The sequence below is a fragment of the Muscardinus avellanarius genome, assembly GCF_963383645.1.
Source record: "Muscardinus avellanarius genome assembly, chromosome: 4".
Taxonomy (NCBI): Eukaryota; Metazoa; Chordata; class Mammalia; order Rodentia; family Gliridae; genus Muscardinus; species Muscardinus avellanarius.
In genome coordinates this window covers 143,077,816-143,101,571 of record NC_137789.1, presented here as the reverse complement: position 1 = coordinate 143,101,571, position 23,756 = coordinate 143,077,816, and the positions used below count along the sequence as shown (strand labels likewise).

At 50.8% G+C, this 23,756-nt stretch overlaps 1 protein-coding gene across 1 annotated transcript; it reads right to left on the bottom strand.

Annotated features, from left to right (window-relative positions):
• Positions 1-8,908: 8,908 nt before the first annotated feature.
• Positions 8,909-10,282, bottom strand: ADRA2A (adrenoceptor alpha 2A; the record flags this gene model as incomplete). Its single annotated transcript, XM_080694288.1, has 1 exon — positions 8,909-10,282. The coding sequence occupies one exon, from the start codon at positions 10,280-10,282 to the stop codon at positions 8,909-8,911; it is 1,374 nt and encodes a 457-aa protein (XP_080550414.1).
• Positions 10,283-23,756: the final 13,474 nt, after the last annotated feature.

Sequence of the window (23,756 nt, the reverse complement as noted above, 5' to 3'; positions counted from 1 at the left end):
CTGGGAAGGCCAGTGTGGGAGACTAGCAGGGAGCAGGATGCTGAGAAATGAAGGAGAGGAAGCCCAGGTGGTCCCACCGTCCAGAACCCACCCACCAGCCCTGCAGCTCAGCCTGAAGTCCTCCTCAGAACCGCAGAGTGCGCTATTACTGCAAGGCCATTGGTAGATAATAGCTTTTCCATCTTTCAGATGGGGATGTCAAGGCCGTGCAGAAGTAAACAACTTGTCCAAAATCACACAGACTGCCAGAGAGGAGGCCAGGACGTGAAGCCCCACAGCACAGCTCCTCTCCCCCAGTGCGGGAGCACTCAGTGGCGGGGGGTGGAGGCTTCATGGGGAGCAGTCTCTCCAGGAGCCAACATCTGTGTTTCTCACGCTTTCCCGTCCATCTATATCAAGACCTCTGATCAGAAGCTTCCCACATAGTGGACAGTGGCACAGCAGAGCTGGCCCAGACTCTAGTCCTTCACCCCAAACCACTTGAGCCAGAAGAACAGGGACAAGCCCTCCCTCGAGCGTAGAGTGGAAGGCAGGGCACCGCCCCGAGCGGCCTTGTGCCCTCACCTCACCCCCGAGGGGCATTTGCCGCCCTTGGGGATGCGGAGGGACGGCAGAGGGAGCCAGACCCAAGGCTTAAGCCCCTGTGTAGCTGCCACCAAACCCAGCGTGCTTTCCGCTACTGAAGAAGTGCCATGGTGTAGCTTGGTTTACAGTGTGGTGTGATTGGCAGAGGCGGCAGAGGAAGCATGTACGTGGGATTTCAGGGCCACGGCAGCTATGGAAGTTGGACACGAGAGACTGGAAAACCTGTGGGCAACAGAGCAGTGAGGACACTAACCTGTGTCCGGAGGCTGACGTCCCAGGGCCTCGTCACTGGAAGCCACCGAGGTCATCGTAGGCTTGAGCGGGTCTTGGAGTTTGTCTGGTTTTTGTCAGGCTGGAAAGAGAGAACACTGAGAGCCCAAGAGGTCAAAGCACTGCTGGGATTTGTAACCGGGATTTGTAACAAATTACCTAAAACACCAACACCTGCTCTAAGGGCAAGACGCTGTCCTCGCCTAAGCCGCACCCCTCCTCAGCCCAGCGCCATCTCATGGGCAAAAATCCACCCAGTTCCAAACTGAAGAGGAAAAAGCTAGAGCTACAGGGCCTTCCGGAAGCTGAGCACAGGCCTGGCCAATGTACCGAGACACTAGCACTCTCTAAGCTACAGCTGGGGAAACTGAGGCCCAGCCCCAAGCAGTGCAAAGCAGACAGAATGTGTCAAGCCACAGGTCTCCTAAACTACTTGGAAACAGACGACTGTCCTCAAGGAACCCAGGGCATTCTACCTCCCAGCTATACTCCCAGCCCTATTTTATTTTTTATTTTAAAACAGGGTCTTGAGCCAGGCGTGGTGGCGCACGCTTGTAATCCCCACGCTTGGGAGGCTGAGACAGGAGGATTGCTCAGGTTTGAAGCCAGCCTCGGCTACTTAGTGAGGCTCTCAGCAACTTAATGAGACCCTGTCTCCAAATAACATATTAAAAAAAAATTTGGTCTGGGAGTATAGCCCGGAGGTAGAAAGCCTCTGGGTTCCACCACCAAAAAAAAATCTCCTTTTTCCCCCCTCCCTCTCCATCTCTCCAGCACTGGAGTTCGAACCCAGGGCCTTGTACTAGCCACACACTGCACTCTACCACTCAGCTACATGCCCAGTCCCTCTTTGGATCTTCCGATTCCAAGTGGAATCCTGGTGGCAAGTCCTGCAGGCTCTGGCAGCTCAGCACAGAACAAAATATGCAATGCTCCAGGGTCCCCTGGCCTGTGGAGTAGATGAGGCAGCCAAAAATGGCCTCCTGGAAGGGAGAGGGACTAGGTCCCATGGCCAAATAGCTTATACAGTGCCGCCATCAACTGAGGTCACCCTCCAAGGGCATGTTTGCGTTTAACCATGAACAGACAGCGCTGCACCTGGAGCCACTCTCATGATGGACGTCCACAGGGGTGGGACAGTGGGGGGCAGCACTTTGCAAGCAGGGGCAGGTCCAACATCCTAGTATCTGGATCTGCATGGAGACTGCACTGCCATAGGCAAGCTGGTGGTGAGGGCCACATCAGCCCCTACTCAGGCCACGCGTATTGCTATCCTGTGTGACTCTTACTAATACCCTCCGCCCCATCTGTCCTCCCCACTAGCCAGCGATCACTGGTCCAAAGGAAAAACCCCACCATTTCCTCCCCCTTCTGAAGGCTTCCCAGTGACCCCCCATTGTCCACCCTCAAGATAAAAATTATTCGCATGGGGTTCCTGATCAGCCCCTCTGCCAAAGGGACTTCATCTAGTTGCTTGACTCTAAGATGCCCCACTCCCACCGCCCCGCCCCAGCCCTCCTCTGGCCCATCCCTCCCATTCTACAGACCTCAGATCTTCTCTCCAGGCCCTCCCCTGCTCTGCCCACTGCCTGTTCTTCTGCTGGGCTTCCCACTCCCTGGTGCGCATTTACTACCTGTTTCCCTCACAAAAAGCAACAGCCTGACTTTCCCCTTCATGGCTCCGGCTCCAGCTCCTAGCACAAAGAGGGTGATATTAGTGATATCAGTCTAGGCGCAGCTCCAAAATAATCATTGTTGGGTGAATGAAGGAATGAAGAAATGAATCGGCCATTCACTGAATGTCTCAGTGTCTCCTCTAGTGCTAGAGTATGAAAAAAGAAAAGAAAAGAAGAGAAAAGAAAAGAAAAGAAACCGGCACACACAATCCTTAAAGCATGTCCACAGAGTGCACTGAGAAGCAGCTCAGGAGAGAAGATGGGGAGGAGGGTGGTGTGTGTGTGTGTGTGTGTGTGTGTGTGTGTGTGTACACATATGCAATATAATGACCTCGCACAGACCTTTTCTGCACCCAGTCAGAGGAGGCAGGAGGGGCCTGTGTTTTTCCTCCACAGACACCCGTGACCTTTCCTCTTCGTCCCCCAAAGTGCTACCACCCTGCTGCTGCCAGGCTTTGGAAGTTTCCCTTGGCCCCTTCAGCTTTGGCCCCTGCCCTGATCTGCCTGCTCCAAGGAAACCTGAGCGGCTGAGCCGCCCCTCACTCCCTCTGAGCTCTGAGCGCCAGCTGAGGCCGTGCTGGCAGGCCAGGGGATGGGCTGGGCGTGGAGGCGGTGACTGATTCTCTTCTGCCCCCAGTCTGCCTAGCATCCTACCCCTGCAGCCAGCCAGGATGGTTTGGGCAGCAGCTCCCTCCCCTGACCCTGGGGCCTGAGGATCTGAGGGCTTCCCCCTGCGCAAGTCCCCAGGTGTTCTCCTGACCCAGGGTCCCTCTTAACCCTGCCGCACCTCAGAAATAGTCCCTTTCCAATCTCGCCCCGATTCACGTACCATCTTGTCTGTCTCAGATATGCATTACAAAGACGTCCCATGTTCCTGGCTTTGAACAGGCTGGAAAGAACTTTAACAGCCTCTCCAGCCTAGCTTCAAGTCCTCAGAAGCCCCTGGAGTCAGATACCCCCACCCACCTCTTCAGAGAGAACAGGATGGACCGTGGATGCTGAAGAAAGTGCTGCAGAGAAGCAGTGTCAGCATCTCCCAAACTCCCATCCTTCATCGCCATCCTCCTCCTCCCCTGAGCTCGGGGTGTGATCCACCAGCGCTGGGGAGCTGGCCCATGTGTTGGGGTCAGAGTCACGTTGCAGTGAGAATCGGGGAGATAGAACCACAGTCCCGTGGCTCCCCTGTGCCCCATGAACACGCCCACTTTCCACTGCCCCAATCCTCCCGCTCCAGGTCCAGGTGAGCTAGATGGTCCTCGTGTCCATTTGAAACAGGTGTGCTGTGTACACACAGAGATGTGCACATTCACTAGTGCACGCACACACATACAGGAAGGCTTAGCCCACACCACAGCCACTTCTCCCCAGGCCTCAGGCCAGCCCTGTGAGCCAGCTGCCCCCCGGAAGAGCACAGGACTCGGCTGTGCCACGGAGGGGAGAGAGCAGATTCAGCATTCTGTGCAATCTAAAAATGGGCCCGCAGAAAAGCCCTGGGAGATCCCGTAATCCAGGATTTCCCAAAAAGTGTTCCAGCAAACATCATTCATTGAGATGCTCTGTAAAACACAGAAACCCACAGTTCAGGGAGTTGTGAGACAGCGGCTGGTGTCACCTCCTCTCTGAGACTCACGGACCACACTGGCCTATGAGGTGTCCCAGAAGTCCTGAAGGAAAGATACTTGTTAAAGGTCCACAGATAGACGATAGATAGAAGATGATGGTGGGTAGGCAGACAGACAGACAGACGGACAGATGGATAACAGACTCCAGATAGATTTTATAGTTAAATTATCTCCACAGTACACACTTTTAATAACACTGGACCAACCACCGTCATTGTATACATGAAGAGATGAGGGCTCAGAGATGAATTTGCTCCAGGTCCCACAGCTGGTAAAGGCACAAAGGACTAGAACCCAGGCCCCCCAATGCCCTCATCTAGCCTCTTTCCAACAGACCTTGATCCCTTTTTAAACTTTAAACCCAGGGATTTCTGGCAGAGAGATCAGTGCTTACTTCCGAAAACAAACCCAGTTGTTGGGAGGTATCATTGCTACTGTTTTGCTGATACTAGGAATTAAATCCAGGGGCTTTCTACCACTGAGCTACACCCTCAGCCTTATTTTATTTTTTATTTTGAAATAGAGTCTTGCCAAGTTACTGCACACAGCTGGCCTTGAACCTGCGACCTTCCCGTCTCTACTTCCAGAGCTCCAGAGTCACAGGCATGCGCCATTGTGTCCAGCTGAACCCTAGTGTTTGTGATTGTGCCCAGGGACTGGGACCCTCTGCTGAGCAAGGGTCCATTGCTCCGTCCCAGACTCTCAGGCCCTCTCGAGGTTGGCAGGGCCCAGGGCAGAGCCCCAGGGCAAGCCTGACTCATCAGGAAACCTGGAAAGAGCAGGGACTTAGGAACCTATGGCTATCTAGGGCATCACACAGGCGCGTCTTGTCTCCTGGAGAAGCTCTAAGCTTCCCACAGGCAGGCCAGGCCCTAATCTCAGCCAGGTTCGATGGGGACCAGCAGCCAGCTATGCACAGAATATGTCAGAAAGGAAGAAAACTGCCTGGAAGTGCCTAGCAGGGTGCTCGCCACAGAGCAGGCAGGGAGGGGTGCTCCAGCTCAGTAGCAGCTTGCCACATCCAACAACAGACAGAATTCACAGTCGAGCTGTCTGGCATCAGATGGAGAGATCTGGAAAGAAGAGAGGGACCCCTGCATGCTGCATAGTCAGCCAGCCAGCTGTTCTGAGTCGTGTGTGTGTGTGTGTGTGTGTGTGTGTGTGTGTGTGTGTCTGGGGATGGAACCCAGGGGCATTCAACCTCAGAGCTGCACCCCGCCACCCTTTTTTTTTTTTTAACAGGGTCTCACTACGTTGCGGAGGGCCTTACTAAGTAGCTGAGGCTGTTCTTGCACCGCAATCCTCTGGTCTCAGCCTCCCAAATGCTGGGATTACAAACCTGTGCCACCACACCCGGCTTGTTCTGGGTCGTGAGTCCCTCCTGGTACAATGTGGGAGCTGAGGGCGGCTGAGGCCTCTCTGGGGCCCAAAGTCTCACTGGGTTAGAGAATCAGAGCCACACGTTCCTCATTCCCACTTCCAGCCCCTCTGCAGAGCAGCCCGAGGAAGCCTGGAGGTGGGGGAGCTTGCGCTTGTGCCCTGGCCAGAATGAGGTTGCTGCTCTCCCCCACCAGATGCAACCACAGGAGGGATTGTGACTGATGAGACCTGAAGGCTTTGCTACTCCAACCAAAGTTACGCCAAGTATGGGATCCCGCCACAAATAGACCTCAGCCCATCCACCGGGACCAGGTGGCTGGGCTGGAATCTGTGGGTTATCAACCCATCTCCTGGTCTCTGGGCTGAGCCCGGTGGGAGCCATTTCTCCTCCTTAGCTCCCCCTCCCCCCACCCTAACTTTTCATACTGCTGCTAGGGCTCTTTAGAGGAAACAGCAATTCCCACTGTGAATTCAGATGTGTATGGGGGGGGGGGGTGACACCAGACACCCTTCCAGGTGGCTTTCCCTTCCCCCCAAGCACCCCACGCCTCCTCCTGGGCAGCGCCCAGGGTCGAAGGCAAATCAAACACTTCTGCAGCAGACAGGGCTAAAGGACAGCAAGCCATGTTTGTGGCCTCCACAGCTGAGACATATGCCGGCATCTGGAGGCCTGCCAGGCTGGCCTACTGGCTGGCACCATTTGCCTGTGGGGCAATGGGTGCCCTGGAGCGGGAAGGGATTGCAGAGCCCGGGGAAGGGTGGCAGCAGACCCCAGCGCCAGACCAGAGAGCCAGGCTCAGCGTCACTGGCTGGAAAACTGCCTCGTGAAGCCCCTGAACGGGGAGGGGGGGGGGTCCCTTGAGCTGAGGAACTGCCACCCTCTTGTACAGGCCCAGAGCACCCAGGTCATGGAAGAAACTCTTCCTGCCTCTAAAAAACTCGTCTTCCCTCTCCCAGGCCTCTCAGCGCCAAAATCTCCTCTCAGGGTCCCTCACCTTCCCAATCCATAGGCACATGTGCACATGTGCGCACACACACACACACACATGCACACACACGCACGCACACACACCACAGAAGGTAAAGATGTGGACACACTGCCCAGGGGATGCATGCCACCTGCTCTGGGGGGGGAGTCCAGAGTGGGGTGCACGCGTTATGGGTTCCCTGGGCTTACAAAGTCCAGCCTTCCCCCAAACCACAGCTCCTGGGTGAGTGACTTCCCCCACAGCTGCGTCTGCCGGGCCTCACCGTCTACAGAGCTGCTTCTCAACACAGGAGCCTCAGGCCAGAGCCCGCCTCCCAGAGCTCCTTCTCATCCGTCAGACCGGGGGCTGGGTCTTGAGGGCCCCCCAGCTTCAAAGTGCCCTAACCGCCCTGTGAGGGGCTCGCGGCAGCAGCAGACACATGGGAGGGCCACAAGAAGAGTGCCTGCCTGTGCCAGAGACAAGGGGCTCCGCCAAGCAACCCTCGGTGTCTGTTTACACCATGCTCTGGAGCGGACACCACCTGTTGTTGATTATCGCACCTTGTGGCACATCTGGAGTACATACATACCACACGTTGGGGTGGACACACACTTTGAGGTGCACTGGGGCACAGGGACACTATGGGGTATGCACACACTGTGTCTGCACACTCGGGATCCATCCCACCCTGGAGTTCACAGGGGGCTCTGCAGAGACAGGGCTGGGAGAATTACCTCTGGGTGTCTGGAAAGCCCTTGGGTTAAGAGTGCAGACCTACGGCCAGATTACGCCGGCTAGGAAGTATTTCCACCAGGTGCTGATGACCTTGAACAAATCACTTGCCCTCTGAGATTCTGTTTCTTCATCTGCAAAATGGGAATAACAGCAGAATTGACCTCAGAGGATTCTGGGGAAGGTTAAAGGAAGCCAGGCCTCTCCTCTACTGGGCTCACCGCGGTGTCCGGGACAGAAGGGACACTCAGGAAATAGTGGTGCTGTCACTGCCCGTTACTTAAAGGAATTCGGTAATGTACATGAAATCAGATGCTCCCTGAGTCTTGAAGCTTTTGAAAGTTCAGATAGCAGACAAGATGACCACGTAATTCATATTTATTTCACATTTGATCTGTAAACTTTTTTTTATTAAAAAAATCCACTGTCATTCGCAACATGTGCCGACATTAGTTTTTTCTTTAGTGAAATAAGAGCACAGACCTTAAGTTGTCTCTGTCAAAACCACGAGGGCCGGGAATGTAAACAGGAGGTCTCTGCCTCCTTCCCTTGCCCCTGGCTAGTCCGTCAGCGACGTGATCTCAGCCAGGCAAGGGGAGGAAGGACGACACTTTGATCCCTAAGAGCTCTGCAGGCCCGTTTGGCTTTTCAACCTGTTTACCTTGGGCAAAGTGTCTCGGGGTTTGTTTCTTCCACATAATTTCCATCCGTGTCTAAAAACAGCAGCTTAAAGGTTTCCCTTAAGTCAGCGCTTCCGGGAACCAGGGGCCACATACATACAAGGTAGAAACATACATGTTCTTCCAGCAGTGGCCCCGCGAGGAAGGAGGGGGCACTGGAAAGAGCCGGTTTTGTTTTAAGGTGAGTTACCGGGGGCCAGCGGTGCCTCCGGATAATGGCTTTATACACAGAGCTGATGGAAAGGTTCATTTACTTCTGTCTTGGTCCGTCACTGAATATTTACATAGGAAAAGGCAATGATGCTGTTAGGCACAGGAAACGAATGGACAGAAATCTCTTCCCTGTCAGGGACGCTCCGCGCAGGTCCCCGCCCCAGGGACAGTCACCAGCTGCTGGTGAGGACAGAGGGACGTAATAACACTCACTAGAAAAGGGCTGGCATTGGAAGGGGCTCGGCGGGGACCAGACGCTGCATCTGCCTGGAGGGTGTCCATGGCCAGGATTCCAACACCACAGCCAAGGCCATGTGACCCGGGGACCTCAGGGTACGCTATCAAAAATAGTGTGTATTTACAGTGGGAGTGGGGAGGGCGGGCAGGGCTGCCCTGAGTCTTTATTTTAAATAGGGTTGGGGATAGGGAGGTGCAATTAGCCAGGGCTGAGTAACCCCCATTCGTTAACCCTGTGTGAGCCATGCCCTCTGGAGTCCTCCTGTGCTTGCTCTGAAGAGATGGGAGAAAGGGCGGGGCGACTATACTTTTAGGAAACAATACTGATTAGGAGCGGCCCACCAGAAAAATCTCTCCCGTCCAGGAGGGGCCACAAGAACAAGACAGGGCAGCCGTCGGGGGTGCGTCTGTCCCTCCGGGCCTGGACTTTCTTTCCCTGTGGACCCGGAGGAGGCCTCCGCGCGCCCTCCGGGCCGGTCCTGAGCTTCGGGCGCCGTCGATGCGCCCCCGCCCGGCGCGGTGGTGGGCAGCAGGGCGCCGGCCGCTCACACGATGCGCTTCCCGTCCCCCCGGCAGAGGATCTTCTTGAAGGCGCGGCGGAAGTCGTGGTTGAAGATGGTGTAGATGACCGGGTTCAGCGAGCTGTTGCAGTAGCCGAACCAGAAGAAGAACTTGAAGAGCGTGCGCGGCACGGGGCAGCCGACGGCCGTGAGCGTGTAGGTGAAGAAGAAGGGGAACCAGCACACCACGAACACGCCGATGACCACGGCCAGCACGAACGTGAAGCGCTTCTCGCGGTTCTGCCGCCCGCGCCAGCGCGAGCCCTTGGCGGCGCCGCGCTCCTCGCCGGGCCCCGCGCCCCCCGCGCCCGCCGCCCCCGGCCCGCGGCGCGGCAGGCTGTCCCCCGGCTGGCCCGGGCCGGCGCGGGGAGGGCCGGGCGCGCGGGCGCGGGGGGCGCGGCGGGGCCCGGGGGCGCGCTCGGCGTGCTCGGACGAGGAGCTCTCCTCCAGGTCCAGCGCGTCGGCCGCCGCGCCCCCGGGGGCGCCGTTGGGCTGCGCGGGCGGCGGCCCCGGCTCGCCGGCGCCCCCCGCCGGGCCCAGCCCGTTGGGCCTGCGCGCGGCGCCCCCCGGCGGCGGGGCGGGCGCGGCGGGGCCGCGGCGGCTGGGCGGCACGCGCGTGCGGCGCTTGGCGATCTGGTAGATGCGCACGTAGACCAGGATCATGATGAGGCAGGGCGCGAAGAAGGAGCCGATGCACGACGAGATGACGTACCACTTCTGGTCGTTGATCTTGCAGTGCGGCTCGGCCGGCTGCTCGGGGTCGCCGCCGCCGCCGCCGCCGCCGCCCTGCTTCTTCTCGATGGAGATGAGCGGCGGGAAGGAGATGACGGCCGAGATGACCCACACGGTGACGATGATGGCTTTGATGCGGCGCGGCGTGCGCTTCAGGTTGTACTCGATGGCCTGCGTGATGGACCAGTAGCGGTCCAGGCTGATGGCGCACAGGTGCACGATGGACGAGGTGCAGAAGAGCACGTCCAGCGCCAGGTAGATCTCGCACCACGCCTTGCCAAAGTACCAGTAGCCCATGACCTCGTTGGCCAGCGAGAAGGGGATGACCAGCGTGGCCACCAGGATGTCGGCCGAGGCCAGGGACACCAGGAAGAGGTTCTGGGGCGCCTTGAGCGCGCGGCTGGTGAACACGGCGATGATGACCAGCACGTTGCCGAAGACGGTGAGCAGCATGAGCAGGCCGGCCAGGCACACCAGCGTCAGCGTCACCTGCAGCGAGTAGGGGGTGGCCCGGGCGCCGCCCCCCGGCGCCTCGCTCCCGTTCCAGCTGGCGTTGCCCGCGTCCGGCTGCAGGGAGCCCATGGGCGCGAAGCTGCCCTCGGCCAGCGGCTGCTCCTGGCGGAACATGAACGCGGCGCCCGCTCGCTGGGGCTGCCGCCAGCCGCCTTCCGGCCGGGCGCCCGCGGGTCCTCCTCTTCCTCCGGCGCCCGCCGCACTTCACATAGGGAGGGGGCCCCGCGGAGGCCGGGCCCGAGCCGCGGGGGGGACGCTAGTGGCCCCTGGGCCCGGGTCTAGCGAGCGGGGCCGGGTCCGGGGCGCTCCCTCGGGGTGGGCGCCTCCTCGCTCCTCGACACGGCCAAGTGTAATTTCTAAGAGGCAGGAGAGAGCAGTGCGAGCTGATGGTTAGAGAGAGAGGTCGGTGGCTCGAGAAGGAACAACACAGCAACAACAACAATCACCGGCGACCTGATCCCTGGGAAGGGGGACAGGAAATTAGAGATTTAAATCTAGTTATCCTGACTCTGCAGCCTGAGCGAAGAAAGCGAGAGGTCTTACCGTGCGCGGGCCCGCCCCCGCCCCGAGGCAGCGGGCGTGCGTCTCCTTATATCCGCGGGGCGATGCCCGGCTCTCCGGCTGCCCCCAGGCGCGGCGGCGCGGGCTGGGCCCTGCCCGGGGCCGGGGCGCCGCCTCCGCCGCCCCCCGGAGCGCCGCGGGACTTCCAAAGTTGCGCGCCCTGCTGGGGCTGGGGCTGGGGCGGGGGCGCCGCGCGCGGAGCTCGGGGGCGGCGGCGGCGGCGCGCGGCGGGTGGGGGCCGCATGAAGGCGCCCCCGGCCGGAGTGCTCAGCCCTCCGGGAGGCCGGCGGCGGCGGCTCCCCGGCGGCGGCTCGGTGGGTGGGCGCGGCGGCGCGGGCCGGGGTCCCAGGACCAAGTGAGTTGGAGCTGGAGCGCAGGACGGGGCGGCGAGCCGACTGCGGGGCGTCGGCACCGAGCCGCGGCCGCTGCTGCTCCGCCGCGCTACGGTGGACTCGTTTTATAGCCCCAGGATCGAGCCGGCGTTGCTGAGCAGCCGGCGTCAGCCCCCACGTGGGAAGCCGACCCTCCTCCGCCCCTCGCGCCTCCCCTCCGCCGGTCTAGCGCCCGCGTCCGCGCCGGACCCGAGGGACCGCGGCCCCCCAGCCTGGACGGGCCCTTTAGAGGCGGGTGCCTGGAGCGAGGGGCTTAAAGAGAGAGCCCGAGCGAGGGGAGCGGCCCCTGCTGGGAGTTGGCCGCGCAGCTCCGGGCCAGCCGGGCGGTCTGCAAAAGGCACCCGGGGTGCCCCATCCAGCTGGATCTCGGGGCGAGAGGGTGGAGAGGAGCCCCGGCCCGAACCACGAGAAGTGCCCTCCGGTACGGGTCGCGTCCAGGGCACCCTAGCCCTGAGCCCGCCACCCTTGACCACAGGTGCTCTTGGAGACCGGAGCGACCAGGATCCTGGCAGAAGAGGAAGGAGCAGTTTCCCATCGAAGCCCCAGGGCGCAAGGGACGGCACCCGCGCGGGCGCGGGCCCGGCCAGAGTTCAGACCGCCGCTTGGGGACGGGGGGCGACCAGGTGTCCTCCCAGGCGCAAAGCTGTCTGCGCGACTGGCAAGGCGCGGGGTCCCGGCCGCGCCCCCGTAACCGCGGTGGGGAGGGGTCCTAGAGGCGGAGGCCGAGCGCCGAGACAGAACGAGGGCGCACTGACACCTGCTGGCCGCTGGCCGTCATGTCGGGGAAGCGACCCGCGGCCCTGGAGCCACCTCCTGGCTCGGGTCCTCTGCTTACCGGATCTCTTATCTTGGGACAAGCTTGGGTCTAAGTTCAAGACGTGAGAACCCAGATATTAAGTTGCACTTTGTCGTGTTTCAGGAATTCTCCTAAAGCAGATACTTTTGGGTTTGTACATCCGTTGGGAGAGGGGCTTTGTCTGACATAGTTACATCAGGAAGGCTGGCGGGCACCGCAGCAGGACTGTCGCCCACCCTGGACCCCATGGCCTGCCTTGTGCAGACCCAGAGAGGCCGAGATCCTGGCTTCCCGGCTGCCCAGCTCTGGACTTCTGAGAACCACTAAGTCTCTGTTGAGGCGGAAATAGGTTGTGAATAACTAGAAATGAAGGGACGCCAAGACTCCAAACACAGTATTGATAAGGAGATGTAATTACCCTGGACTGATCCGTTTATATTATACATATATGTACCAAAATAGCACGCTGTACCCCATAAATGTGTACACTTTTTATGTTAATACTTTTTTAATGTTTAAGGAGATGTAAATGTTAACTACACTGACTTGATCTTTACACATTGCATACATGTATCAAATTATCACACCATACCCCACAAATGTATTCAAAAACATTTTAAAGAGGGGTACAGTGACTGACTCCGGTAATCCCAGTACCTGGGAGGCTGAGACAGGAGGATCATAGGTTGGAGACTAGCCTCACCAACACACACACACACACACACACACACACACACACACACACACACACGCAAGTGTATGTGCACACACACATATTATTATTATTTTTAAAGCTAACCTCTCCCCTACTCGTCTCATTCAGATGCAGGCACACCATCTTTCTGCAGGGGGAAGATGCTGTCCAAGGAAGGGGGGATATTTTTCACGTTCTTTCTGATAAGAATAACATGAAATACACCAAGTGTTGGGTACTCATATGTTTTGTCACTTTGAACCTATGATGTATAAAGACGATGCACCATTAAAAGTATAAAAAAAGAGAAAAGTAAACTTCTTATTCTGGGAACATCTTTATTTAAAATTAGAATAACTATGATTATTTTCTTTGTATTGAAAATAAGTTGGAGTAAAGTCCAAAAGCGGGAGGGGGGTACAGCATGGGGACGGGGTTTTCCATGTGTGCGGATGCTCTATGAGTTTTTTTTTAATTTATTTTTAAGTTTTTATTGAACATAAATGGTATACATTTAAACTATACTTGGTGCTCTCCCCCCATCCCTGTTTTCACTTCCCCCCTCCCACCAATGATTGTCCAGGGTAACCATGCCATATTCGTAATTTTACACATATTCGATGTAGACGCTCATTAATCAAGTTCAGTCTTCCTCCACCCCTATCTTTCCATTCAAGCTTTGCTGGTATTTCCCCTCCATTACCTGGAGTCCCACTGGTATCCTCTATGAGTCTTAACAGTTGCTAGAGTACCAGCCTGCACTGTGCTGTCTGCATTTCTCAGATGAGCAGCAGGCAGTTTAAGGATAAAGCCCAGGAGGTTAGGACACGTCAGCAGGGGAGAGATTCAGCCTAAAGACAAGTTGTCTTTATTTAAGGAACTGCTGCACCAACACGCTTTGTGTAGCCATCTAGGCTGGAATGCAAGAACCCGAGGGAGCACCGCTCGGGGAGCAAGGTACAGGCTCACGCCCAGCTGGGGCTGAGGACTAAATGAATGGGCCTGAGCTTCGCCTGCAGCCCCAGCTGACATCTGCAGCCCCACTCGTGATCCAGCTGTTGCTGCTGCTGCTCTTGCTGTAGACGGTCTCCAGGTGTAGCCTTTGCAAAGTGTCTCATTTGACTTCGGTACTTTTCCCTCCCAATCTTTACCTTGTTGGGATGCCCTCCCTCCTAATCTTAGTTCTGGGGAACCTTTCGAATCCCCCTTTCTGGCGAGTCTCAAGACAGCTGAGAAGGCAGAATGCCTCCCTCTGTACAGCCGTGTTTCCTCAACCCTCTGCTCTGAGTCTTTGGGCAGAGGGCCAGATGCGGCCAGTAGGTTCATTTGGAAATATGGCTCTGCTCGATTTTTCTCATAACACCAGAAGCCCCACACTTCAAGTATGAATGTTAAGAGAGACAAATTTCAGAGATCATGGCCATCTGGGGTCTATCATGTTGTTCCCTGAACTTAGGGACTATGTCCTGGGAGACCATCACGTCCAGTCTCAGCGTCAGCTCCTAATACCCTGGTAATTTAATAGATACCAACATGTAGGACACACCAGCACAGGTACTTGGTAAGTGCTTATGAACGAATGAACTCCACTTCAGTTACCAAAGAGGTGACGGGCCTACAGGCTGGTAGCCAGATGGCTACCATTTCATTCCCAAATGAGGATTTAGTTAGGTGTCTTAACAAATTGGAAGATGGAGCTATCGGATCCTCTCATCCTGTTTTTTCCCTAAAAGGGACATGTAAATAAAGGGAGATATTCTAATTATAACTCCCAGCCAGGCAACATCCCAATAAATGAAAGCTACTTAAGCCAAATAATCTATTTGTCCTGAAACTAGACCTAAATGTGCCTTGACTTCTCTGTCCCCTTTGGCAGGGGCTACACCTAGCAGGATTGGAGCAGCTGGGTGGGAGGGAGGATAAATTACTTCTGTTTTTAAGATTTGATTACTAAGAAAAAATTACATGCCCCATCAGGCTGGACTGCCAGGCTATGCTCAAACCCTCACAAATAGAACTTGGCCACACATGCCTACAAACCAGCCACATCCCCACTGTCCCCCAGCAAGGCTTCAGGCACACATACTTAAACCACAGTTTCACCCTTCGGAACATCACGAGCAGGTGCAGAGCACAGCATCCCCGCCAGTACCCGGGCCATGCGCACAGCTGGAACAAATACTGCAGGAAGCCACAAACATATGTCAACTCCCTGTCACTGACAGGAGGGAGCAGGGAGTCATTAGGGGGAAATCTATGGCTTCCTCCAAGCTGTTTTTTTTTAATGCCTCCACCTTGCTGTTCGGGCAGGAGCCCTTTGGAATCCTGTTGTTACTGAAGGTTTGTGGGCTCGGAGGGCAGAGCTCTGAGGAGCTGCCCGCTGGCCACCTTCCAGGCCAGGCCCATGTCGCTGGGCCTCAGAAACAGGGAGCAGTCCCGCCCCTGCTGGGCCATCCTGCTGTGCCCTGGTAAGTTAAGCCTGGTGTTTTCTGTCTCTGAAATGGCCCCGGGCCAAGTCTAAAAGGACAGGGGTTGGTGCCACGATCAACCCTTGAGGATGCCCAGAAAGCTAAGGCACCTGCCAGCTCCATGCTGTGCCGTGCCTCGCTGGCTCCGCAGGGCATGTTTGTATTTCCACCACAATGTGACTCTCCAGGGCTTGTGTGTGCACACAAAGTCCAACATCACCTACCGCGGTCTTCCAGATCAGTCATCACAAATAAGTGTTCTTTCCTACCACATCCAGGTGAATTATGGGGCCCGCTTTGTCCAGAAGCACAAGGAAAAGCAAACCTGAGTCGGCTGTGGTGAGCGATAGCTGTTTGCTCTCAAGTACAACAGTGAAGCTAGAGTCTCTGGCCCTCTGGTAGAAAGATGTCTGTCACCAACACAAATGACTCTTAAGCTAGCATTCTGTTCATCTTTTTTACACTCATTTATTTTATGTGCTTTTATTTGGTGCATTGTAATTATGCGTCATACTGAGGTATGGAGTGCGGAGAACTCTTGGAGCACTTCCCTCCAGGTCCCACCTCCTCGCTCCCCTTTCCGATTAGAATGGGTAATTGCAAGTCCTCAGGTGGCTATTTCAACTGTTTCCTGCTTTGCCTCTTTGACCCCTCCTCCCTCCCCTAGAGCCCTCCATCACTCCACTCTATCAGACAGCAGTGTCCACTCTGCTATCTGATGTCACCCTTGGTTCCCAATTTCTATCTACCTTCCACATAGGAAACAGAACTATTTGGGGGGTTGTTTGTTTTTGAGACTGGCTAATCTAGAGGCATCTATTAACCTTAATTAGGTAAGGCGAATCACGCTTCACATTTAGTCAAAGAAACCACAGAGACTCCATGCCTGAATAACACACACACACACACACACACACACACACACACACACACACACTGATCCAAGTATTTGCAAATGATCTTTTTTCCATTCTCTCTGGTTGATGACCCAATGTAAAAACCCTTCCTTCCTAAAGAGACTTCTGCTTGACAAGTCCCAAGAGGCATTCAGGTGAGTCATTAATAATCTGGGCTTTGGAGTTCTGGTTCTGCCACTTAATTAATAACTGTATTTACTTATCTGGACCTCAGTTTCCTCATAGGGTCCTTCCATTTCCAAGCTACACCCCCAGCCCTTTGGTTTTGTTTTGAAACAGGTTGTTGAAAAGTTGTTGGAGAGCCTAAATTGCAGAAGCTGGCTTTCAACCTGTGATCCTCCTGTTGCAGCCTCCCAAGGACTAGGATTACAAGCATGTGCCAGCACGACAGGGTCCCTCCTGCACACTCTTAAAATGCCCCTGAATTCCATCCCCAGTACTGGAAAAAAAGAATACATAACACAGTGTTGAGTTTAACAGGTGCTCAATGCACATTGGATACTTTTACTTTGGCAACACTTTCTCCTTTATCATCTGAACCTTCTTCACTCAGATGCAAGTAGATGCGAAGAGACGCCCATCTTGGATGTGGGTAGTTAATAGGTTCTTATGATAATTAGAAACAAAATGAAAGTGGGAAATAAGGCTTTAGTAGGGATAACATGTATCTGTGACATTTGAGAAGCCAACCAAGAGACAGAGGTTGAATACTCAAGGAGTAACTGGCATCACTAGCCACCAAAGGAGAGGCAGAAACATCAGTGAAGCTCGGAAGCTCGGAGGAGCAAGAAAGCAGAATGGAAAGGAAAAGCTTCCCTGCGGGGTCACTGCGCGCTGCGGTTTGTAACAGATGAACACTGGGGACTGCCTTGGTGGAAGGCAATTTGAAAGCAGGATTCAGATTCGTCTGTTTGAGTCAGATACAGGGAGACTGCAGGCGTAGAAAGGGCTAGAGCAAGATGGGAGTCAGAATCTTAAAGCTGATGGGACCTTAAATAGGACAAAACTCCAGTGCTGGCACAGGGTGCTCTCTTTAGCAATCGGAGCCAATGCTCATGAAAGTAGAACACAAAACAGATCGATTCACAGAAATGGAATTAGTGTATGCCAGGCAGAGCTGGCTTTAGGCAAAGTTGATGCAGTGGTTCAATACTGTCACTAAGAAGCTGGTCCCTCTGTCTCATGTGCGTGTGACACACACAGACACACACACACACACACACACACACACACACACAAGAAAGGGAAGAAGGTGGTTATGGAAATACAGAGAGTAACAGCTATGGGGAACTGCATAGTCTCCCCCTACAAAATAAGCACATAGGAAAGAAGCCACTTTGTGGTCTCCAAGAGCCCCAGTACCAGGTTTCATAGCTGTGACACTGAGGAGGACAGGACAGACCTCTATGTCTCCTTCCTGGATACCATGAGATTCCAGAGCCCATGCAACCACTTCCCCTTTTGCTCTTAAGAGTTTGCTTTCACTCTGTGGAACTAGAACGCTTGATCAGAATGAATGCTAAAGCTTCGACTTCACAAAAATTCACACCAGATCCTGTGCTCGGTTATTAAGTAATTCCCAAGTCTGTGCACTGGGAATTCTCTTAGAGGAATCTTTTCTATTGGTCTTTCAGATAGCCAAAGTATTAAAAATCAAATACTAAATATTTCCAGGAATGAGACTCTCAAAGGCCAGACTTTGAAGCAGCCCTTTATCTAGCCATGTTGAAATGAAGGATAAAATTTTAAAAATCATATATTATACATATATAATATATATACACATATGTTGTTATATATATACATATACATATCAGGAAAATACAAAAAGCAATACCTCAAAACTAAACAGTAGCAGGGAGATCAGGAGAACAAAAACTGTAGGAGAAACCCACGTGAGGTTTCCTATTTAGTTCTCAAATTTGACCCACAGAAGGTTTCAACTGGAATCAAGCAGCAGGGTGAGCCATTAAAACAGAGATAGTGGCCGGGCGTGGTGGCGCACGCTTGTAATCCCCGCGCTTGGGAGGCAGAGACAGGAGGATCGCGCAGGTTCGAAGCCAGCCGCGCGCGCTGGCTTAGGAGACCCTGTTTCTAAATATAAAATGTAAAAAGAGGTCTGGGAGTGTAGCCCGGAGGTAGAAGGGCTTCTAGGAACCCCAGTACCACCAAAAAAAAAAAATAATAATAATAAATAAATAAATAAAAATAAATAAAACAGAGATAGTAACTCATCTTCCTGGCCAGAAAATTGGGAAAGGTTCTCTCTCTCTCTCCCTTCTCTTCCCTTCCTCCCCTCCCCTTCCCCACTCTCTCCACTCCTGATCAGCCACTAGTGTTTCCAATTGGAGACGAGTTTGGCAGCGGTGTGAGCAGCAAAAACTATGTGAAAAAAAAAATGGTTCTATCTTGTCAGGAGGACTAGAGAAAGGGGAATTTGGAGCTCTGAAGGGCAAGTCAGGACTAGGGTTAAGATCTGCTACTTTTGTCTTATGTGCTGGAGGTTAGGCCCAGGGCCATTCTACCTTTGATCTAGACCCCTAGCCCTATTTTATTTTGAAACAGGGTCTCACTAAGTTGCTGAGAGACTGGTTAAATTGCTGAGGCTGATCTCTGATCCTCTTGTCTCTGCTTCCCAAGTACTAGGATTACAGGCGTGAGACACTATGCCATGCTTGACTTTTTCTTGTTTTTAATTCCTGCGGATGTCAGTCATGCACAACTGTGTGGTGGGATCCTGGGTATCTAAAACGCCAAAAGGAACTTTTCTGGCCAGATCAATGAGAAACGGCCCTAGAAGGCCAAGAGTGCATAGAGGAACCCAAGGAGAGGTGGAGGAAGGAGTCTTCAAGCCTTCTGTAGGAGCTGCGTGCCTCGCAGCCACACAACACAGATTCATAGCAGAGCTCACACGCAGAACTTTGGAAAATATGTCAACAGAAGGAGCAACAAAGCCTGAAATCTGAACCCAACTAGGATAATAACTAGGATAATTTCTAAAAATGTCACAGTAAATATTTGTATTACCCAAGGTAATCAGAAGTCAATGCAGAACATTTCCAAGAAAAAATTGTTCACAGTATTTTCTTGCAAATGAACTATTACTTCATCATCTGATTTGATGATTTGAAAGTTGTGAATAAAGGCACCTTATGAATTCTTGTCCTTCAGGAAATGTTATCTAAGGTAGTTTTAAGCTAATATGCACTATTTTGAAATCAGGCTTTATTTAGCAACTTAGCTATTGTTATGTATGTTCTTTATTTTTATATTAATGATTTATCATATTTATGGTTAGAAAATATTTTTTCCCATTCCTTAGTTGTCTCTTTGCTGTGCCATTTCTTTCCCTGTGCAGAAAGAATTAACTTACTGTTATTTTTGCTTGTTCATTTGTTTTCATGCCTGTGTTTTCAGTGTCATGTCCAAAAGGGGGGTGGGGGGGATAACACCAAGGCCAATGTTAAGCTTTTGCTGTTTCCTTCTAGGAGTTCTTTAGTTTTAGGCCTTACATTTAAGTCTTCAATCCATTTCTAATTCCTTTTCATATGTGGTATATTATTCCTAGTTTTTCAAACACCATGAATTGAAGAGCAGATTCTTTCCCCACTGTGGATTCTTGGCACCCCCATCAAAGATTAAGTGACCGTAGCCGTGTGTGTTTACTTCTTGACTCTCTAGTCTGTTCCATTGGTCTGTGTCTGCTGTTAGGCTGGCACCTGTTTTGATTACAAACATGTTAGAAATGTTTTAACTTTTATTGGTGCGTTGTAAGGCATACATCTCGAGTCCAGGGTGATGGAGGCACACACAGCACTTACTGCACCCTTTCCCAATTCCTGCCGTATTCCCCGCCCTCCTTCCCATGCTCAGCAGTGATTAATGTGTATGAACATCATGTCCATTGAGCTGTTTCCCTCTCCCCCCTCAGTTATGTCACTTTCTTTACTCATCTAAAAGTTTCTTCTTCCTCTGGAGAAAACGTGATGCCTCTAGCTTTGTTCTTCTTACTTGAAATTCCTGTTTAGGCTCTTTTGTGGCTTCACATGATTTTTAGATTGCTTTTTACATTCCTCTTAAAGGTGCCAATGGAGTTTTGATAACGATTACATTGAACTGTAAATAACTGGGTAGTATGGATGTTTTATCAGTATTCTCCTGGTCCAAAAGCATGAGATCGCCTTCCATCTATTAGCATCTTCATTTCATTGTCTTTAAAGAATTTTCAGCGTAAACATCCATTGCTTCCTCAGCTAAACTTATCCTTAAGCAGTTTTCTTTTTGTTGCTACTTTTTTCAGAATTTTGTTAGTGTACAGAAACATTTTATATGTTGATTTGCTATCCTGTAATTTTACTGAATTCACTAGTTCTAACATACTAAATTCATTATTTTGGAGAAGTCTTTTATATAGACCATGTCATCTGCAAAGACAATTTCCTTCCCGATTTTTTTCTTTACCTAATTACTTTGACTAGAACTTCTAGTGCTATATTGTACTTGTATAGAAGTGATGAGATTTGGCGTTCCTGTCTTATACTGATCTTGGAAGAAAAGCTCTCACCTTTTCACTGAGCATATTAGCTGTGGGCTTGTCATATATGCCCTTTTTGATGTTAAGGTTCATTCCTTATCAAATTTATTATGAAATATTGAATTTTACATGCTTTTTCTGCATTAAAGTCAGAATTTTTATCTTTCATTCTGTTAATATGGTGTATTATGTTTAATCATTTACTTACATTCTTGTATCCTTTGATCATGGTGTATTCTTTTAATATGCTACTTAATTGTTAGTATTTTTACATCAGCTTAATATACAACTAATCCTTCATAAAACAAAAACATTAAGAACCAAAATCAAGTGGCAAAAATAATTTACCAATATATATACATATATATTTTTTTGCGATACTGGGGATTGAACCCAGGGTCATTCTATAACTCCAAGCTACATTCCCTACCCTATTTTTCATTCTTTATTTTGAAACAGGGTCTAAGTTGCAGAGAGCCTAAGTAGCTGAGGTTGGCCACAAAAATGAAACGCAGCCCTCCCGTCTCAGCCTCCCAAGTACTGGGGTTACAAGCTTGCACCATGTTTGGTTCCAACATGGTAAGTCTTTAAATGTTTAGAAAAAAACTTGTCTTTAACAATACTTAACAAAATTCATGGCTGAAATGGGACCCTGGCAACCCAAATTGTTTAAAAAACTCTTAGACAAACAGAAGAGCTATAGAACTATTGCCAACATAACTGGGTACAAGCAACTCTCACTGAACTTGAGGGTTTCCTTTGCAAGAATTGTTTGCACTATTTTTTAAATCTGACATTTACTATGAGGTATTCAAATGTACTAAAAATAATTTCCATGAGGAAGAGTAATTAAACTAGAAAATGAATGAAATATGTATCTAAGTGCATATGTATACAAAAAATGAAAAAAAATTCTCAGATCTCATCTATCGGAACACCAAATGAATGTGGTAACACTAACCATGTTCCAAGAAAAGTAGCAGGGTAAAGTAACAGAAAGTTAGACAAACTCAGGGTCATTCTACCTCCAAGCTATATCCCCTATCCTATATTATTTTTATTTTGAAACAGGGTCTTGCTAAATTAATGGAAGTCTATTTGCTGAGGCTGTTCTCAAATCTACGATCCTCCTGTCTCAGCCCTCAAGTACTGGGATTACAAGCGTGTGCCACCATGCAGCATAAATGGTTATTTGGAAGAATTCTAGGGTGTACAGTTTTCTTTTAAAATTGACATCAAAGGCCAAAAAATATAGGCTTATTGCATTTAAGCCAATGGTCACCAAAGCCTCTATTTTGGAAGATGGAGATTGCCCCCAAACCAGACTTTTTTTTTTTTTTTTTAATGGTACTGGGGATGGAACCCAGGGCTTCCTACCTCTGAGCCACTCTCCTAGCCCTATTTTATTCTTTATTCTGAAACAGGGTCTCAACTGAGTTTTGCAAAGAGCCTCACTTCGTAGATGAAGCTGTCCGTGAACCGTGATGCTCCTGCCTCAGCCTCCCAAATGGTGAGATTACAAGCATGTGCCACCATGCCCGGCCAAAACCAGACTTCGTAATTCTTCTGGTTAAGATTTTATCCTCCACTAATTGAAGTGCATCAGTATTTCTAAAAGACATTCTATATTCTCAATTGCCTGCACATTTCTAGAGTTACAGGAGGAACTTCAGAAATAAGAAAAACTGATATTGGATATTTTTTCAATACAGATTTCTTAAAGTAGACATGAACTCAGACTAATCTAAAAGCAAGTTTGTGTGCCTGTAACATTTGAAAATAATGCTAGCTAAAATATATGAAATTCATAATTAAATAAAATTTAGCAAAATATAATCCCCAAATGAGAAACCAGAGAACTTGACGATTGATCACCAGCCTAGGCCAGACACATCACTTCATTTACACTTTAACCTTTGCACTCTTCCACCTCTCCCTCTCCCATACATTCAAGTACGTCTACACACATACACGAGGCAGGTCTTCATGAGTCAGAAACTAAAAGGCTAATCCCATTCTGAGTGGATCTTAAGAGTCTTGAACTGAGCGTTAAGCTCCTTTCTCTTTCTAGGAAATAAGTTACATTGAGTTTTCTCATTTTCAGTTACTGAAAAACAGCTGAACTTAAAATCCATTCACATTTTTATCTCTAATCTCAGCAGAAAAATTTCAATTAACAATAAAATTATTTGATCAAGTAAAATCTAAGATTTGGATATTTGTAATGCCTTTTGAAGATATAATAGCTACTCTCTGATATTACACACTGAGGAGAAAGTCTGCTGGGCTTGGTGGCATGTGCTTGTAATTACAGTATTTGGGAGGCTGAGACAGGAGGATCACGGTTCATGGACAGCTGTAGCTACTTAGAGGCCCTTTGCAATTCAGTGAGACCTTGTTTCAAAATAAATAGGGACGGGGTTGTAGCTCGGAGGTACAATGCCCCTGGGTTCCATCCCATTCTGGGGGGGGGGGGGGGGTGTCTCATCCAGATTTTTAAAATCTGTTGAGGTTTAAAGCGTTTCTTCACTTTAGTCTACAGAAGTCATGAAGTCATAAAGCCAATAATCTAATAGCTTATTTTTATATTTCATGATATTGTCAAATTGTTTTTATATATTTAAGGAACTCTCCCAATTATAGGCATTGTATCCCTAGGCTTGAATTTTGCTAATGAGGCAAGCAGTGTTGATAGACCAGATAACTAAATTCCCACAAAAGAAGGTCTGTTTGATATTACTACTGCCATTTTATTGCTACAGATGAACACAAAAAAAGCAGTATTTAGATCAATGTCTTTAGATATGACATTCTTATCTACTGACCCTCATGGAAAGACTAAGCATAATTTTTTTATTTTTTTGCAGTAATGGGGATAGAACCCAGGGACATTTTATCTCCACACTACACCCTCAGTCCTATTTTTTTATTCTTTATTTTGAAAGAAGTTCTCACTAAATTGCAGAGGGCCTAAGTAGCTGAGGATGACTGCCAACCTACGATCCTCCTATTTCAGCCTCTCAAAAGTACTGGGATTACAAGTGTGCACCACCATGCATGGCTAAAAAACTTTTTAAAAGAAGGATGTTTTGAATATGCCAATTAGATATCAGTTTCAGGGAAAAAAAATAGCAGTTCATATGTAGTCATTCAACAATATCCCTTACTATTTTTGAGTTAAATATTAAATATCTTGATTTCACAAATAAAACCTAATTAACAATCC